The sequence below is a fragment of the Psittacula echo genome, assembly GCF_963264785.1.
Source record: "Psittacula echo genome assembly, chromosome: 3".
In the NCBI taxonomy this organism is placed as follows: Eukaryota; Metazoa; Chordata; class Aves; order Psittaciformes; family Psittacidae; genus Psittacula; species Psittacula echo.
The window spans coordinates 120498827-120518501 of record NC_137736.1 but is presented as its reverse complement, the minus strand read 5'-3'; the positions used below and the strand labels follow the sequence as shown (position 1 = coordinate 120518501).

Here is a 19675-nt window from a genome sequence, read left to right as displayed (position 1 = left end):
CTGGGCAACCCATTCCAGTGCCTCACCACCCTCTCAGTAAAGAATTTCTTCCTTAGATCCAATCTAAATTTCCCCTGTTTCAGTTTGAACCCGTTACCCCTTGTCCTGTCACTACAGTCCCTAATGAAGAGTCCATCCCCAGCATCCTTGTAGGCCCCCTTCAGATACTGGAAGGCTGCTATGAGGTCTCCACGCAGCCTTCTCTTCTCCAAGCTGAACAGCCCCAACTTTCTCAGCCTGTCTCCATACAGGAGGTGCTCCATTCCCCTGATCATCCTCGTGGCCTCCTCTGGACTTGTTCCAACAGTTCCATGTCCTTTTTATGTTGAGGACACCGGAACTGCACACAATGCTCCAAGTGAGGTCTCACAAGAGCAGAGTAGAGGGGCAGGATCACCTTCGTCCTGCTGGTCATGCTCCTTTTGATGCAGCCCAGGATACGGTTGGCTTTCTGGGCTGCGAGAAACTCTGTGATTCCATGATTAAATGCAGAGAACCACAACTCCTCTGTGGAGCTGGGCTATGCAAACATTTTGTGTTGTCTGGAATATTGCCATTCTCCCTCCTTTTGCTGCCCCTCCCTGGAGTTTCATCCGTCAGCGTAGTCTCACAAACACTCCCCCAGGGCTGCAGGCTGGTTTCTTCTTTACTTTGGTTTTCTCTTTGCAAGGCTTGGAGATGGTCTCAGCTTCCTAAAACAAAGGACATCATTGCAGCCATTATACAGCAATCATAGAGTCATAGAATGGTTTGAGTTGGAAGTAACTGAGTAACCCTTTAGATGGTGACACTCCCCTCCTGAAGCACGATCCAGCCTCAGATACCAGCCAGGATGAACTGTCAGTCACTGCATATGCAGTGTGGAAGTACTCGGGGATCAGTCCACTCGCTCTTCTTAACAAGAAGATGAAGAATATTGGTGTTTCTCTGCTGGGGTACAAAGAGAAACTGATACCCCTTAATAGCAGACACTGTCAGGACACGAAAAAGGCTACTGTTGACTCCTGTCCCCCAAGCTAAAAGCTGCTGGCACATTTATTCCAGTATTTGGAATACTCGCTCTGGAGCGAGTCCAGAGGAGGCCACAGAGATGCTGCGGGGGCTGGAGCAGCTCTGCTCTGGAGCCAGGCTGAGAGAGCTGGGCTGGTTCAGCCTGAAGAAGAGAAGGCTCCTTAAGGGGAGACCTCAGAGCAGCTCCAGTGCCTAAAGGGGCTACAGGATGCCTGGAGAGGGGCTTTGGACAAGGACCTGTAGGGACAAGACAAGAGGAATGGCTTTAACTTGCCAGAGAGCAGACTGAGATGAGCTCTTAGGCGGAAGTTCTTCCCTGTGAGGGTGCTGAGGCGCTGGCACAGGGTGCCCAGAGAAGCTGTGGCTGCCCCATCCGTGGCAGTGTTCAAGGCCAGGTTGGACACAGGGGCTTGGAGCAGCCTGCTCTGGTGGAAGGTGTCCCAGCCCGTGGCAGGGGGTTGGAACTGGATGAGCTTTAAGGTCCCTTCCAACACAAACCATTCCATGATTTCCCAGCACAGTGCCTAGCAATGGGCAGTAGCCTCTGTTCCACACACTGGGGGTGTTCATGTCACACTCACCATGGGGGGAGCAGGAGAGCTGTATTGTTTCTCCTGTCTCTCCAGGCTCGCTCTCAGATGGTTTATCTTGGCACGGCACTCATCCAGCTGACTCTCCAGCTTCTCCCGCCTCACTCGCTCATATTCCAGCTGGGCCTCCAGCTCCCTCACAGCCCTGCCAAAAGCAAACGCAAGGAGTAGGGGGCGAAGCGCATCCCGACCTGCCCTGACCACTCCACAGGTCCTGTGCCTTTGCTGAGGAAGGGGTTAGTCACAGCAGAGCAGAACTCCTCACAGCAACTGTGCTGGGGTGTACGCTCCTGGCTCAAACCCTTAGTAACAGCTATGAAGAGCTGGTTTCCGCCCTCGCTGTCAGCCGCGTTCAGCGAGTGTGACCACGAGGTGGAGATGTCTTCCCGCACACCGAGCCTATCAGCAGGGCCTTGGGCAGGCTGTAGCACAAGTCCCGATCCAGCTGTGGGCGACGAAGAAGTGCCCAAGGAGCACAAAGATTAGTGTGAAACAGCAAAAAGGCATTGAACTGGGATTCTGAAAGGGGCAGGGGCAGTTTTTTCGTTTATGCCTGGTTCCTCTACAGCCTTCCTAGTGATTGGCTTAGCCATAGATGAGGAATACTCAAATGACAGCCCGCATGGAGTCCTGCGTTCTGCTCCGGGGCAACAACACAAGAGGGACGTGGAGCTGCTGGAGTGAGTCCAGAAGTGGCCACGAAGATGCTGCGAGGGCTGGAGCAGCTCTGCTCTGGACAGTCTAGGAGAGCTGGCCTGGTTCAGCCTGGAGAAGAGAAGGCTCCTTAAGGGGAAACCTTAGAGCAGCTCCAGTGCCTAAAAGGGCTACAAGAAACCTGGAGAGGGGCTTTGGACAAGGACCTGTAGGGACAGGACAAGGGGGAATGGCTTTAACCTGACAGAGGGGAGATTGAGATTAGGTATTGAGAATAAATTCTTCCCTGTGAGGGTGCTGAGGCGCTGGCACAGGGTGCCCAGAGAAGCTGTGGCTGCCCCATCCCTGGCAGTGTTGAAGGCCAGGTTGGACACAGGGGCTTGGAGCAAGCTGCTCTAGTGGAAGGTGTCCCAGCCCGTGGCAGGGGGTTGGAACTGGATGAGCTTTAAGGTCCCTTCCAACACAAACCATTCCATGATTTCCCAGCACACTGCCTAGCAATGGGCAGTAGCCTCTGTTCCACCCACTGGGGGTGTTCATGTCACACTCACCATGGGGGTTGGAACTGGATGAGGTTTCTCTTTCAACCCAACCAATCTGTGACTGTGTGACACTGACTAAAGGGAAACTGAAGCACTGGCTGATAAACAGTTGCACAAGATCTCAACAGTCACACCCACCACGGCTCCTAAATTAACTGAGATTGCTGGAACTGGTTTGCTGAGACATATTTCACGCATGTTTTTACTACATAAGCAACTGACCTCAGTGACTGAGTCATCTGGAGTTGAGCTGCTCTCTTCTGTATTGGAATGAACTAGCACAGTTATGACCATAAGAGCTTGGTAAAAGGAAAAGGGAGACGTCTGCCCTGTGCATTCATAGAAACACAGACTGGTTTGGGTTGGAAAGGGCCTTAAGATTATCCAGTTCCAACCCCCTGCTATGGGTAGGGACACCTCGCATTTTGCCCAAGGCTCTGTCCAACCTGGCCTTGACCACTGCCAGGGATAGAGCATTTAAATATACTACAGTGGCCTTCCCAAGTGGCAACTCCTGCTTTTCATCCAGCAAAATGGTGTTGTCACTAGTTATTTTGAAGTAATGAGCTTTTCTGCCATACGACACAAGCCTCTTCGGATTTATCTACACGTGGGTGCCCTGAGAAGGGGAGGTGGGTACACTGAGAAGTGCTATTCCCATTTCAAAAGGCCAGTGTGGAGCTAGAGATGTTTTTAGCCTCCACAGGTCAAAGATCCTTCAGAGAGCCCCACATTTTTCCTAGTTTAGCCACACATGCCACAGAAAGCAAAATCCCTCAAAAAGCCTTATCAGAGCCCTCTAACAGGCACTGATAGCTTCTGAGTAGCTGCTCTTTCCAAAATGAACTCTAACTACTGCCATTAGTCAACAGCGACCTTTTCAATCACTGCAGACAGATTGTTCTGACCTTCCAATGCAGCAGCAACATCAACCTCCTTAGAGCCAGGAGAGACAAGCCTCAAGGAAGATGAAGGATCTCATCCTGAAGTACATGTCAAATTATGCCTGGAAGTGCCTACATCTCTCCAAGAAGTCTAAAGAGGAGCTCAAGGTAACTAACTCGGATGCAGCTATCTACATTGCAGACATATCAAGTCATTTTTGACAGGTAGAGGTGGACACAGGGCTGTCTTTTGGATGCTGCATTATCGTTCAAGCACTAAATCTTTAGTAGACAGAAGGGCTTTTCTTTGAAACTTAGTCTGCCCATCAAATCACCACTCTGACAGGATGCTTTCATTTAATGGGAGACCCTGAGAATTAGACATTATGAGAAGTGCTTCATGTGCAAGAGCAGGTTTGCTGAGATTTCTATTTTCTGTGTTCTGGATATGAGCTAATGCTTTCTTGAGTGCAGAAATATACTGCCCCTGACACGAAAATGTAGCAGGTCATTGAATAATTTCTGCTGGGTATGCACTTCCATCCAAGCCATGCTATGACTAATGCCTTGTGTTAAAGTACATTCATGTATTTGGCATCCTCAGCGCAAACAGAACAGCCAGGACTTATCAGACCTACTGCACATATGCTGCAGGAGAGCCTGAAGGCAAAACAGATGGTTTTGCACAAAAGGTGTGGGCCCATCAAACACTTCTGTTGTGTTGTGGGGCTGATCCTGGTGGTAGTAGTTTAGAAATGGTCAAATTGCTGAAGTTCATTTCTTTTTGGCCTTTTGGAAGTGGAAAAGGCAGAGTGGGCAAATTAATCTGAGTGTAAGTTAGCCTTAAAGAAAGCTTTACAATGGAGTTAAACCTTAGCAGGGCAGATTAACCTTACTTCTCAGCTTCCCTTTCTTCTTTCTTCGTCTTCTTTTCCTCTTCAGTTATTCCTCCCAGCTGCCTGTAGTTGCTGTAGGCAATTTCTAGAAGTTGCTGAAGTTCTTGAATCTTGTGATAGGCTCTCACTATAAGACAAAGATCTCCAGGTAGGTAAAATACATGGAGAAGAGTCATGCTGGAATCCTATCCTCTGGAAAACAGTCTCATAAACACAGAGCAGAAATCTCAGTGCTCAGCAAACACTGAGCTACACCTGACATCCACAGAGCAAACAGGTCTCAAAACCAAGCAGAATCCAACATGGCTTCACCAACATGGATTGAAACAGCGTGAAAATTGCGTTCTGATTGCTTCTGCTGTGCTTTCTGATCTTCCAGTTTGTTGTGGTAGATATCCTGTCAACTGTCTCTCCTTACAAGAGAAAATACACACCAGTTGACAGAAACTGTACAACTAGGGCTATAATGTCTCAAGACCAACTGTTTCAAACAAGGAGTGATGGAAAAAGTACTTACTGCGCGCATCCCTCTTCTCTGCTTTACCCAGTGTTACATCTGCTTTGCTATCCGTGCTCCCTTCCACACCATGGCTTTCAAAGAACTTAATGTTGTTTGCATCTAGTTCTTCATCACTTGAGTTACTGTCTCCAGTTCTCTGTGTCAGAAGTTCCACAGCTGCCAGTTGGGCAAATCTGCAGGGAGAACAGTGAACCTGCACTGAAGTATCCCCATCGCCTGCAAAATGCATGTGAGAGAAACTCCCTGAAACTTCTCATGTTCCCATTTATCAGAGAGAGGGTCAGGATTAAAGGAAGCACAAGCTATGAGCAGCTCATCTGCTTTTATAGTATTCTGACGGCATGAGCTCTGCCTCCATGGAATCTTGTGAAAATGACTCCAACATCAGAGGTATCTTTTGCTTTGCAGGATTTTGTAATTGAATCCCATCAGGAAATGCATTCTTTTTATTCATGCAAAACTTAGGCGGCCTGAGCTGCTTCTCATTTACTTTGTAGAGCAAACTGTGAGCATACTGGCTCACAACCTTTTTCAGGTCTGCTAGTTTCCATCTTTCATGTCTGACCCTGCTAAAATATCTAACTAACTAAAGTGAAAATTAAATCCTTTTATAGCTACAGTACAGCTTTGCTTATCACTCAGAACTGGAATACATGGGCCTGATCTGTTCTTGCTCCATCACTGAAAATCAGGATTAATCCCAAGAAAGCTAACATGATATTGATATATATAAATAGTAAGGAAATAAATGGCAGAGCTACAGGATGTGGACTACTACCTCTTGGCTACATCCTTTGGAGTCTCTCCAGCATCATTTGTAATGTCACAGTCAGCTCCCATTTCAATCAACCACTGTAGGCACTGGATCTGCCCCTGTCCAGCAGCTAAGGGAAGGAAGTTGCACACAAGTCAGGTATATTCAACTGAAGCATTTCAAATCTAAAATGTTCTCCTTTTGTCATTATCTGACATGCCAGAGCCTGGGATCACTAGAACACCACAGTGGAGATACCACTGCAAGAGAAGCCTCTATGTCAAGATGCTCAAGTCACACAGAACCATTGGGGAAGCCCATTCAATGTGCTTCTGTGACTCTTTCTAGTTCTAGATATTTACTTACTGGCAGCTCTTCCTGGAAACAAACTTGCCCAATCTCATGCACTGAGCATGAGACACAGAAGTAACTGCTGCCTCACACTCTGTTGCAGTAAGGCCGGTGTGTCATAGATCTGCAGCAAACCACTATCACCCCTCTCCAGCTTCGGGCTCCCATCTATCTGGGATGGACAGACTGGTTGCCCCAGTGTGTGGTGCTGTCTTATGGAGGAGGGAGGCCAAGGCTTTGTGCTGCACCTATAGGGAGATCATTTCTTGGGCTAGACACTGAAGGCAAGACTTCTCAGCTTCAGCGTTAACACAACAGCTTGGCCTGTTCATATGACCTGGCATGACTGCTGCTCACACCACGGGGTGCCAGGAATGGTGTCTCACATACAGAAGAAAGCATTTGGCATTCTAGCTGGATCCTAGAAGCTGCTTTCTCAAGCTTATTCTTTTCAAGGAAGAATAAATCCATTTCTTCATAACAGCCCCTTGCTATGTTTGTTTACTTCCTGAGAAAGGAAATGAAATTACAGTATCAACCATAGTACTTCTCCATAACACCAACACTGTATGTAAAGACTGGGGATGAAACAATGGGTTAGCATTCCTCCAAGAAAAGAGAGTGGGAAAGAATATAGAAAACATTTTTTAAATCACTACAAATCCATTTATTTTAATGAGAACTTCAATTCTGTTTTCCAAAATTCTACCATTTGGATCTAGACAAAAAGAAACAGTGTTAAAAGCATGTTACAGAAATACATCCCTCTTTCTTTCCTCTTCTATTTCTCCTATTCTCCCTGGAGAAAAGAAGCTGCATGGAGACCTCAGAGCAGTTTCCTGTATCTAAAGGTGGCCTACAAGGATGCTGGACTCTTCATCAGGCACTGTAGTGATAGGACAAGGGGTGATGGGTTTAAACTGAAACAGGGGAAGTTCAGGTTAGACACAAGGAAGAAGTTCTTTACTGTGAGGGTGCTGAAGCACTGGAGTAGGTTGCCCAAGAAAGTGGTAAATGCTCCATCCCCAGCAGTATTCAAGGCCAGGTTGGACAGAGCCTTGGGAGACATGGTCTAATGTGAGGTGTTCCTGCCCATGGCAGCGGGGTCGGAGCTGGATGATATTAAGGTCCTTTCCGAACCAAACCATTCTGTGATTCTATGATTCTATGTCTTCTTTCAGACATTATCATGAATACCCCAGACACAAGAGGACCATTCTTCTGTAATGCTAGCACTCCACTACCTATCAAGGTGGTAGATGCCAGAAGTTCACCTTCCTTCCCAGCTCCTACCAAATGACTTTGTTGTGGTTTCCACAGTACTGATATGTTCAGTAAACAAAGTCCCAGGCCACACCACAGACCCTTCTCATACCCAGCTGGCCAATGTCTCTGGAAGTCACGTCTCTCCTGATAAAAAAGAAACTATTTAGTTTTCATCTTAGATGTTGTTTTCTCTTTAACATAAACTCTTCTCTCTTGACTTCAGCTTGGGCATGTTGTTTTAAAAGTGACACCTACACACACATGCATCACAAAATCTGTTTTGGGGGTTGCCCTTTCGAGCCCTCAGGAAATGAGATGCTGTTTTCATGGAGTTTATCTGAGGAGGAGCTGCTTGAAAACCTTCACCATATACAACAACAAACAGCAAAAGCTGAAACACAGATCATAGTTACTGACCTTTGTGCATGAGAGTGGATCCCTCATCATCCCGCTCATTCATATTGATCACTCCACTTCCCACTAATCTTCTAAGTGTTAACAAGTCCCCTTCGGAAGCAGCACCATGAGCTGGGAAAGCTAAAACTGAAAATGAAATGCACATGTTTCCAAACAGATGCCAGTAATCCCATTAAACATGCTCCTATTTGTCTCTCAGGCTTTGTCTCTCTCATATCATATGCATGGGCACTTCATAGCTGGAGTCAGACAGGTTAATGCAGCCTTAAGCAGTTAGAATGCAGCTGCATAACTAGCACTGTTCATCAGAGACCTGACTAAACATGTCTTGGTTATGGCTACAGGCATCTTATACGCTAAAGAGATTCATCTGATAAACCTGAAATAACAAGTACACCTTTGTTTTAGAGTTGATGTTGTATAACTGCTGGTGACCTGAGTAAGTAACCTGCCCATTTTGAATTCCATACCCTAATCAAATATATAAACATTTTTCCTTCTCCTTGCTTAAAAACAATGAAATTTATAGACAATTTGATTTTTCTAGTTATGTTTTACAAATCTCTCCTGGAGTTTAAGAAGAACATGGATAACTTGGTATTCATAATGCAGTACAGTGTGACAAGTTTCATTCTGATCATGGGTAAACCTAAGGCATTTATAAAATCCCACTGAGTATTCCAGTCTTTGGCCATCAGGAAGTGTAGGAAGCATTGAAAAGAACAATGATTAACAATTTCAATGCCTGTTTTAACAGTACCTTGATCCATACTCACCTGCCTGTGTCTCTGGTTGCTGCCTCTCTCTTTCCACACCATCAATATACTGCAGGATATTATCTTTATAGAACCGTTCAGCCAAGTCCCTTGGAGTCTCCCCTTGATCATTCCTGGCTTTCAGTGTGTGCATCACAGTGGCCATTTTACTGACCAAGAACTTGAAGCAATGCAAGTGCCCTTCCACTGCTGCTAGATGAGCTGTAGAACAAGGTGAAATGAAGTATGTTAGAGCAGAGCACTGCTGCTCACCAAGAAAGCAGAGCCCTTGGTTAGATCCAGCTTTCTGCCAGCATTTGAGCCATCCCACACCACACAAGTAGGAGTAGCCTCAGTTGAACAGGTGGTGTTCAGCTGCTATCCAGGACAGAGTTCAGCTCAATGCAAAGGAGGTAAAAGAAAGTTGTCAAGGATAGGATCTGCAAAGAAAATTCATGGCAGAGTTGATCCAGGAGACAGCACAACACTGCCAAGAGACCACTGAGCACTTAGGAGAGCACTGCTGGGGTCTCACCTTCCCACCCCACTCTCCAGAAGCTCTCTGCCTTGACTGTGTAGGGATACTCCTTACAGAGGACCAGCAAGACGTGTCCTTTACAAGACGTTAAGGCCATTTTAGTCCCACCTCTACTGTGCCACCTCAAACAAGCTGCATCACCCCTTCAGTTACCCCACTGATACAGTGAGGACTGCAACATTGACGTCACTGGGTAAAGTATTTGAAGGTACATCCCATGACAGAGGCTCTTATTCACAGCACTTCTGTTGTACATTTGTTTCCTTCAAGTGCTGCTGCATTGCAGGAACTGCTTCACCTCACCACAGCAGTGACTGCTTCCCACGGGGGATAAGTGTTTCCTCCCCTGCCCTTTAGGCTATGCTGTGGTTTAGTATTTAATATTACTAGATTTTCTTTTAACAAAAGAACACTGTCCATCAGAAAATGGTCTGACAAGGGCCTGTAGTGATAGGACAAGGGGGAATGGCTTTAACCTGACAGGGAGGAGATTTGGACTAGACATTAGGAAGAAATCCTATCCTGTGAGGGTGCTAAGGTGCTGGCACAGGGTGCCCAGAGAAGCTGTGGCTGCCCCATCCCTGGCAGTGCTCAGTGCCAGGTTGGACAGGGCTTGGAGCAACCTGCTCTAGTGGAAGGTGTCCCTGCCCATGGCAGGGGGTTGGAACTGGATGAGCTTTAAGGTCCCTTCCACTCCGAACATGTGCCCAACACAGAACTGTGCCATACCATCCCTCAGGCATGCTTGACTTGCAGTCAAGACTAAAGCCAAAGGATACTGTGATGTTAACACAAAATATGCATCGTAGTGCTGAGAACTTTCAAAAACCTAGTCCCATGTATCACGAATAGGCAGTGGGTACTTGAATGTTGTTATCTCACCTTCTCTGTGTTCTATCTCATTTTTTATACAATCAGACTAACGCTACTGGTTCTTCTCAAAGTCATGAGTGAAAAACAGCATCTGTGAAAAACTCAGATGTTGTGCTATGATTAAATTAATATTGTATTTAGAACTGGTTTAACTAGTGAGCAGGAAAAGCAGCATGGATGTGGCCCAACCCAAATATAGAAGGAAACCAAAATGTTGAATTAATTCTGTAGCTGAATGAGCCACACTCTTCCCAGAAATCAGCATGCATAGGTAACTAAAGGCTCTGACATAACACAGACGTGCAGAAAGTACAGGCAGTTTTTAAGTTTTAGGAATATGGCATTGCAAACTCAGTACATTTCTTTCAGTATTCTCTTAGGAAAGATGACAGCACTGTCTAGTTGAAGCTGAAGTATGTAAAGATGATTTAAATCCACTTTGCTGTTTCACAAGCTGAGGGAAAGCTGGTCTATACAGCACACCACTCCGACTGATCTTTTACTAGCAATGTTCCAAAGCATCTTCTTTCCTCTGGATGATGACAGGATCAAATGAAACTGAACAAAGGCTGGAGGATCAAGCCTCTATAGATGTCCAAATAACAATAAACCCGATTTGCTACTAACTGGTATATAGAGAGCATTGAAGTAGAACTGTGCTGGCATTTGCTGTCTCTCCATGAAAGTCTGTTATCAGGGAAGTGTTCCCAAATGCAAACAAAGCTGCCTTCCATGCTGCCACCAGGGTGCCTGACATCATGACCCCTTATAGCTAATACACCAGATGTCCCACTGGGATGCAAGAGCCTCACATCCTTTTAATAAGCCCCAGGTTTGCCAAACAGAACCTAGAGGTTTACCAGGTACGTGGTGCTTAAGAAAGGAGAAAAGCTTTTAAGAAGGGATTTAAAATGATAAATCTATACAAGTTACAGGGAAAAAAAAATATGCTGTTTGGAACAAATAATGGGATAAACCATAAGAAGGAAAATGCTAAAAGGGAAAGGATGGAATGAGAACCCAGGATATGAAGAATAGCATTCAACTTACAGAGGATAATGAGGCAGTGGCATGGCAGGCAGAGGAACACTGAAGAAACTCTGAAGAGCAAGGAATAAACAGTGCCCATCTCTTGTGCTAAAGCAACTACACTCATGAGTATGAGGAGGGTAGAGATTACAGGCATTCCAGAAATCAAGATGAAACACAGGCAAATGAGAACAAGGGTTTTACCAAATCAGTTAAGAAAGAGTGGGAAACAAAAACCTACATATGAACATACCAGCACGTGATCACTCTGCACAGCCATTAAAGCCTAGCACGTATTCAAGAAGTAGCATGTAGCAGCTGAAACTGCCTCCTGCTCCACCTACCCTTCTCCTCCTGTGACCTCCACTGGCACACGTGTTCCATCACAGGTGCAGGAATGCTGCCCACCCACACAACCTGCTCCCCATTCGAGCAGCAGGAGCTCTGATCCTTGCCAGCCACAGCAGGAGGTGAATAGGATAGTCACTGACAGATAAATGCTTGAGATTCTATGAAACCCCCATCCTTATAAAAATTGAGTAATGGCATGGAATCATCTAACAAATGCTCCCAGTATGCAGTGCATAAGATTTGCTACAATTATCACATAACACAACTGTAAACCAAAGGTTAGACCCCATATGAATTCTCCTGCTATACCTGGAAGGTTTCCATTGTTATCCACATCATCGATACACGCTCCCCACCTAAGGAGAAGCTGCAAACAGCCCAAGCGGCCATGGAAAGCAGCATAATGAACAGGCTTCCAGTTCTTCCTGTCTGAAACATTCACATTCTAAAACGAAAGCAGCAACAGGTTCATTTGTTAATTTATGAATCTTAATCACAAGACACATTCTATAAATATGAATGAGCTGTTCATTGTGTTAAGTTATGTAAAGCCAATCACATAGTGTTTTGCAAAGTTAAAGGCCATGAATGCAGTTCCCATTCCAAGAGAAGGACTTTTCACAGGTTCTTGGGTTTATTTAAGTAAGACACACATAAAAGGTGCATTTTTAGACATGCTTCTATCACTGCATTGGTTCTTATTCCTTAATTATGGGTCTGGATGGCTTCTTTACTATAGATCTGTATAACTGCAAAATAACACAACCACCACAGCTCTGATCTTAATTTAATGACATCCTCAGTGGAATGTGGTTTAATCACATTATTGATTCTTACTAGATTTTTAGATATGGAGGGATAGGACCAGGGGGAATGGCTTTAAACTGACAGAGTGGAGATTCAGTTTAGATTTTAGGAAGAAGTTCTTCCCTGTGAGGGTGCTGAGGCGCTGGCACAGGGTGCCCAGAGAAGCTGTGGCTGCCCCATCCCTGGCAGTGTTCAAAACCAGGTTGGACGGGGCTTGGAGCAACCTGCTGTAGTGGAAGGTGTCCCTGTCTGTGGCAGAGGGTTCAAATTGGATGAGCTTTAAGGTCCCTTCCAACCCAAACCACTCGATGATTCTATGATAATTTCCCTAATGTGCCTTACAATAAAAAGTGGAAATTTACCATAAAAATCATTTCACTGACAGTAAATAATCCACAGTCCTAAATCTCAGTTTAAGCTAGGGAGAGTTTTGTTTGGAAGGAGATACCAGACTTTGGCTGTGTGGTAGGTAACTGCAGGTAAAGGTCTCTCACCACTCCATGTCGCAGTAAGGTTTGCAAGGTGTATGAGTGCCCATGAGCTGCAGCCAGGTGTGAGGGTGTGCACCCACGGTCATCCAGAGCTTCTGCATTTGCTCCATTCACTAACAAAGCCTGAAAGAAATGCAGAGCAGAAGTTCAGTTCCCAAAGCAAACACTGCCTTGCAGGATGACTTGAGATGATCAGCAGGGTAACTCTGGACTGACCTCAACCCAACACTGCACAGAATAAATCTGTTTGCAATGATAGCACAAATGAGTGCACTGGTTTTAACAAGGGTGAGTTGATTGCAGATGTAAAGACAGCAAGATCATAGAATCACAGAGTTGTTTGGGTTGGAAAGGACCTTAAGATCATCCAGTTCCAACCCCGCTGCCATGGGCAGGGATGCCTCACATTAGACCATATCACCCAAGGCTCTGTCCAGCCTGGCCTTGAACACTGCCAGGGATGGAGCATTTACCACTTCCTTGGGCAACTTGTTCCAGTGCCTCATCACCCTCACAGTAAAGAATTTCTTCCTTATATCTAACCTGAACTTCCCTTGTTTAAGTTCAAACCCGTTATTCCTTGTCCTATTGCCACAGTCCCTGTTGAAGAGTCCCTCTCCAGCATCTTTGTAGATACTGGAAGCTGCTCTGAGGTCTCCACGCAGCTTCTGTTCTTCAGGCTGAACAGCCCCAACTTTCTCAGCCTCTCTTCATACGGGAGGTGCTCCAGTCCCCTGATCATCCTCATGGCTTTCTCTGGACTTGTTCCAGCAGTTCTATGTCCTTTTTATGTTGAGCACACCAGAACCGCACACAGTGCTTCAAATAGGATCTCATGAGAGCAGAGTAGAGGGGCAGGATCACCTCTCTCAACCTGCTGGTCATGCTCCTTTTGATGCAGTCCAGGATGCTTATGGCTCTATTAGAGCTCTCTCAGTTGATCTTCATAATGAATTTGTCCAAGTGGCAGCTCTGCCCTACTTACTTGAGAGTGAATATTTACACATACCTGCATGCAAGCATCCTGACCCCGGATAGCCGCAAGGTGAGCTGCTGTCCAGCCTCCCACAGTCACACGTGTTGTATCAGCTCCGTGCCAGAGCAACCAGTGAAGGCACTGCTCAACCCAAACCAAAAGTTTCTACGTAACTATTCTTATCATGCATGTGAAACACATTTCAATTATAATTATTAGTTGATGTTACATTTCAAAACAGTATCACACTACTTCATTACGGAAACATGACACCCCAGAGCATGCCTTAGCCAGATACTTGTGCATTAGGAAGTCAGAGGCAAGTTACACTTGGCTTTCACCCAAGAGTACAAAATGTGCAAACACTCTACTAATTCAGACCCTAGAATCAATTTTACTTCTTAATTTTACTCTTCCAGATTTAAAATATAACCTGTGAGAGTATTCCCATGGTAAAAGTGTTGGGAAATAAACAATGCTCACGTGCATTCCAGCTAAAATTACTGGCAGGAAAAATACCATGAGCCAAATTTAAAGCCTCACTTAATTTATTAGGCTTATTCAGTGTACATAATCCCACCTCTCTTCTCATCCTTCCACAGCCTAGTTTTGTTTTATTCACTTTTTTCCAGCAGACACTATTGCTTGCAACTGAAAGCTATCCAAACGGACTATCCAAAACCAGCTAGAGGACCAGTAAGCTTTTTATTACATATTATGATGATTTATTATCTTCTTTGAAGTCAGCCTACAGCTCTGATTCCTCCACTGTTTCCACCAAGCAGCTTAACAACAAATAGATGACAGATAATTCAATAAAATCTAATACACTGACTGCAAAGTAGAAGAATCAGGTTAAAAATGACAGTTTACAGAGGCAGAAAAGGGTGGGTAAGCAATATATTTTGGGGGATGACAACATGATGATCAGCATTTTCTTGTCAGTTTCTGTAAATTCCAGAAACAGCCCTGCTGTTCCTTGAGTTTAGCAAGAACTTTACATTCTTTGCTCTGGGACATGAATGTTTATACGGTTTTTCCTGTTGCATCAAGGTTAGATTCCTATAAAGAATATACAAGGAGGCTGCAACAAGAGGGTGAATGTTGTGCTCAATACAGCAGTTCAGTCCTGGATGTTCAAATCACTCATTCAAACACCTGCTGATTTCCTCATCAATATTCAAACATTCCATTTATGAAAGTAAAATGTATTAAGAGTATTTCTATAGAGAATGAGGCACGTTGGTAAACAGAATGAACATGTTCTCATGTCACTTCTCAGCTGTTTCAATCACCTTCAGAACATTTTACACACATTACAGTGTGTAAATATCCTCAGTGTCCCAAGAGAATATATATATAAAATATAATTATATTATATATATAATATAATATAATATATATTATATAGAATATATAATATAATAATATTATATATAATATATACTATATAATATATAATATATATAATATATATAATAATATATAATAATATAATATATAAAATATATAAAATATAATATATAAAATATATAATATATAATATATATAGAATATATATAATATAATTATATATAATATATATTCTATATATATTATATATATAATATATATATTTATATAGATATAAATAATATCCTCAGTGTCCCAAGAGAAGGGGAAAACACAACAGGGGCAAAAGAAGGTCATGAGCCTGGAACTGAGGCCATAAGGCACATACTGCTCAGAGTAAGAAAATCACTGATTTTGTAAAATCTGCCAATGCTGACTACATAAACTGCCTGGGGCTTCAGAAAGGGAAAATGAAAACCTAAAATGCTGTATTTCTCTTCTTTTATGAGAAAAACAGGCAGAGGTTATTGATTCAACTCGATCAAAGCTAGCAGCTCTGTGTCCAGCCTCCCCCAAAGAAGGAAAACAGTAACTTGCAGTGCCTAAACACTAAGGTCATGTTTTACCTCCAGGCTTCCAGAGTGTGCAGCACAGTGCAGCGGTGTGAATTTGTGGACTAAATCCACCTCATTAATACCAGCTCCACCTCTTATCATTGACGCAAGCTGTTCCACATCCCCAGCTTTCACTGCCTCATGCACGCTACTGTAGTTTGGCTTCTTCTTTACAGCTTCTGAGGAATAATAAAAGGGCATTAGTAAGTTCAGCAACATTTAAGAGGTAGGAAATAAGTGATGACTCAAAGAAACATCAGGGTGTCAGCTTCAGTGTTTGGAGTAACGTATGAGATTGAGATTCATGTGAGCAGGAATATAAAGTCATTGTCAGAAAAAAATTGCAAACCCCTGAGACAGACATGCCTCCTTCAGCCCAAAAAAGAGCCTGAAAGAGTAAGACCCAGAGGAGAGATGACAAGAAGCACAGCAAGAGCAGGAAGCAAAGTTACTCCATCTATGGACACAAATGCTGGAGCAAGTCCACCCCAACGCTGGCTTTCTTCCCAAACTGTGGGCATCACAGACTCTGGCATTAATCACATTTTCAAGTACAACACTGGGCAGGCTTCTCGCTTGGGCAAATAAGCTCTCAGCTTTCATTTCCCAGGTGTTCCACATGGCCACGTTCTTGCTGCTGCCTGCCTAAGGACCTGGCACAGCATGGAATGCCACAAGGGAGGCATCACCAAGTGAGCAGACCACATAACTGCTACATGGGTCAGGTTCAGGACAACCTGAGGTCAAAACTGAAGCTGCTGTAGAAAAGCAGCTCTTTTATACAATGTGTTAGTCACCCTGTGCCTCTCCCTTGCTAAACTACAGCACTGCTCTGTCACTGCTTGCTTTGTCAGCAGCCCCTACCAAAGTCAATAACATTTTCACTGACCTCAGTGGCACAGATTCAAACTCTAAATGTAGAAGCAATGGGGTAAAAGGAACGCCAAACAATCCATCACCAAGCCATGAGATTAAACAACCTATGCTCTTCTTCAGGCTTTTCCACTAATTAACTATGTGACTGGAAACAATGGGAGTTACATATCCAAGACTCCTTGCACTAACTTGATATCTTGCCAAAACTTGTAATATGGGATGTAAGCAGATCTGATGGCAGAGGAGGCTAACTTTAGATAGCCAAGCATGAGAGAGAAGAACCTAAAAGTTAGTGTTCACCTTCTACAGTAGCCATCGTTACAGGATGAAAATGCACTGATTGGATTTCACGCTCTTAGGAGAAGTCTTGAAGAGGTGGGCTACTGCTTGCAAGTCAAGCAAGCATGAAAATGTAGGTCTTAGGAAGTATCTGTGCCTCAGTTTCTCTGCCTGTGGAGAAGAAATGGTGGTAGTAAAAATTGTTATGCAGTTTGACATAAAAATATTAAAGAATATAAATTAGATACTGCATGGTCGTGGAGTCATAGAATGGTTTGTGTTGGAAGAGACCTTAAAGCTCATCCAGTTCCAACCCCCTGCCACGGGCAGGGACACCTTCCACTAGACCAGGCTGCTAGAAGCCGCATCCAGCCTGGCATGTTCATGATATATGTAGAATAGAATAGAATTTTAATACCATTAAAACCAGCATTTGCCATTTACCAGTGCCTATTTTCATTGAATCTGTAGTGTGACAGCAGTGCTCAGTGACAGCAGTGCTCAGGCAGATTTGGGGTTGCCACAGAGAGGAAGAGGGGGCTGAAGCTGCTTCATCAGCCCAGGCTGACAGTAACACAGTGCTCGATCTGGTGGCTGTGTATCGCGGCACTTCACCTCCCCTGCTCAGCAGGCTCTATCGTTGCTCCGCACAAAGCAGCTTCCGTTAGGAACCAGGACTTCATCCTGCAAACACTGTCTGGACAAACAGCACCAGCATAGCAACACAGGATAATTCAGGTTGGAAGCGACCTCGGGAGGTCACCTAGTTCACGTTTATGAATAATACGAAAGTATATTTTGTAGTTTGAGTTGTTTTTAAAAGAGGCAATGCCACCAGGACATAGGTTCCCCACAAGGGAGCAATTTCTCTTCATGTCAAGGGAGGGCTGCAGGCTTCAGTGCGATGACACAGACTTACATCAGGGGAGGATATGGCCAATTTCACCACTTGCCAAAGTACTGATGTTTAACACAATGTTCCAGCACAAGTTCAAGGTTATCCTTTGTGTTTCCAAAGCCAGAACAAAAGCCAAGGACGAGCCCTGCCAGCAGAGTGAAGCTTGTCTCCCTTCTCCCTCAGGAGACCTACAGCGTGTGGAGATGGATGCCAAGCGCTGCTGCGTGGCTCTTGGCACAGCCCAAGGGAAGCTCCCCTGGGACTGAGGTTCAGCAAACAGCTGCTAACATTAATTCTGTGAGAAATATGGTCATTTTGAAAGCGAAATTACTGGTCCCGTAACTTTAGTGCAACTTCTCATCAAAACTGTTATCAGATGCTCAAAGGAGAAAACTGTGTAGAATTAAGGAAGCATTCTGAGATGACCAGCTACCCAAAACTCAACTAAAGAAATTAAGTGAAGGAGAATATGGCTCAGAACAGGGGAAGGAGGCAACTTCGTGTTTTCTAGTGTTTCTGAGCACAGAAACCCATCCTGTGCAGCCCCAGGGGACGAGGGGGGCTGGCTGCAGGCAAAGACCGCTGACACACTGCCCTTCCTCGCCTACTCGGCGAATATTGAGCAATCCCGGTGTTTCGGGGGGGTCCCGGTGGAGCCCCGGGTCAATGGGGTGGGTTTCGGCCGAGGGAGCGCAGGGCCCCGTCCCGCGGGGCGGTCCCCTCATGGCTGCCCGCAGCCCTCAGGGAAGGGAAGCGGGGAAGAGCCTCACCGAGCGGTGCACATGGCGGCCCCTCACAGCAGAAGCGGCCGCTCTCTCCGTACCCTCCTCCTCGCAGCGCCCGAAGCAGCTGAGGGGTTGCTATGGGCACGGCTATGGGTACAGCGGGCGCTCCCCGCTGGAAGAAAATGGCGGGCGGCGCGGCCATGGCGCCTGAGGGGAGACGGGAGCCCGCTCGCCCTCGGGGAGGGAGGGAGGCAGCGCGGGTCCCTGTGTGTGAGCGGCCATGGAGTTGACTGCGGGCGGCAGTGCATGAGGGGAAGGACTTGCATTGCCGGGAGGTGCTGACATCTTTCTGGCAGCCCCAGTGTTTTCATGGCACTCCCCAGGGAGAAGCGTAAGGTAAGGATCCATTCTTACCTCCGAGCCACCAAGAGGTATTTAACCTGATCATGCAGCATAATCAGACCCGGTCACGATTTGTACATGTTTAACCTTCTCCCTCTGCACGGACACATTGACAGGGTACAAGGGGATGTTTTTTTCCCTGCAATTCCAGAGTCCTGCTTCCGGGCAGGATGAACCCTTTCCCATCGGATTTACACATTGGTAATTACATGGACCAAGTAAAATCCATTTAGAGCTTAATTATCCTTGTCATTGTGAAGTTGCGTTAAATCCTCTTGCTGCAACTTAGATGTCTCTCTTCTATCCCGAGTAGACTGAGTAATTTGTTCCATTTTTCTAACAGCCTTCAAATGTTGGAAGACATCGCATCTCTGCTCAGTCTCCTCTGCGTTTGTGGGACGTACAAGTTTAGTCTTCCAGGACACTAAGTGCTGGAACACGTAACAGAGGAGTAACTCACCATAGCACAGCCCACAGCCAGCCAAAAGGACTGACTTACCCCGATCAATCTCATGTAAGTATTCTTGTTCCTCTAGCTTTTCTCTAAAGCTATTTTTAAGGTTGACATCGAACAGGGCACTCACAAATATAGCTACAGCCTTGAGTCAAGGAATTACATCTTAAACTGCTTGAAGATGGGAAGAAGTAAGTTGTGAAGATGGGGAGAAGTTGTGAAGATGGGAAGAAGTCGCAGCCAACATCAAACTCACCTTCGCAGCCAATATATCATACACCAAGAGCGAGTTCTGATCTCCCAAGTACCCGCACTACAACAGTAATACCCTTAGGCTGTGGCACTGCTCTGACTTACTGCTTATGCGTCTTGCTCCCAGCACTCCACAAA

At 45.3% G+C, this 19675-nt stretch overlaps 2 protein-coding genes across 4 annotated transcripts in view; one reads left to right on the top strand and one right to left on the bottom strand.

Annotated features, from left to right (window-relative positions):
- The window catches only part of CCDC90B (coiled-coil domain containing 90B), a 30091-nt gene extending 10468 nt beyond the window's left edge, over positions 1-19623 (top strand). Inside the window, exon 8 of one of the 2 annotated variants that reach the window (XM_080614130.1) lies at positions 19175-19623. In XM_080614130.1, coding sequence (XP_080470256.1) covers positions 19175-19243 — 69 coding nt within the window. In that variant the 3' untranslated portion in view covers positions 19244-19623. Of the gene's footprint in view, positions 1-3690; positions 4578-19174 lie in introns of those variants that run through there. The other variant, XM_080614128.1, reaches the window with a different exon arrangement.
- Positions 160-15852, bottom strand: ANKRD42 (ankyrin repeat domain 42; the record flags this gene model as incomplete). 2 transcript variants are annotated; one of them, XM_080614124.1, is made up of 11 exons in its annotated part: positions 160-692; positions 1593-1746; positions 4578-4704; positions 5095-5270; positions 5876-5981; positions 7886-8011; positions 8662-8862; positions 11741-11876; positions 12733-12852; positions 13739-13846; positions 15664-15852. In XM_080614124.1, 11 exons carry the CDS (start codon positions 15850-15852, stop codon positions 597-599), a joined length of 1539 nt encoding a protein of 512 aa, XP_080470250.1. In that variant the 3' UTR covers positions 160-596. The 2 variants fall into 2 exon arrangements, with proteins under 2 accessions (XP_080470250.1, XP_080470249.1); XM_080614123.1 differs by lacking the exons at positions 160-692; positions 1593-1746 and having other exon boundaries at positions 4686-4990.
- Positions 19624-19675: the final 52 nt, after the last annotated feature.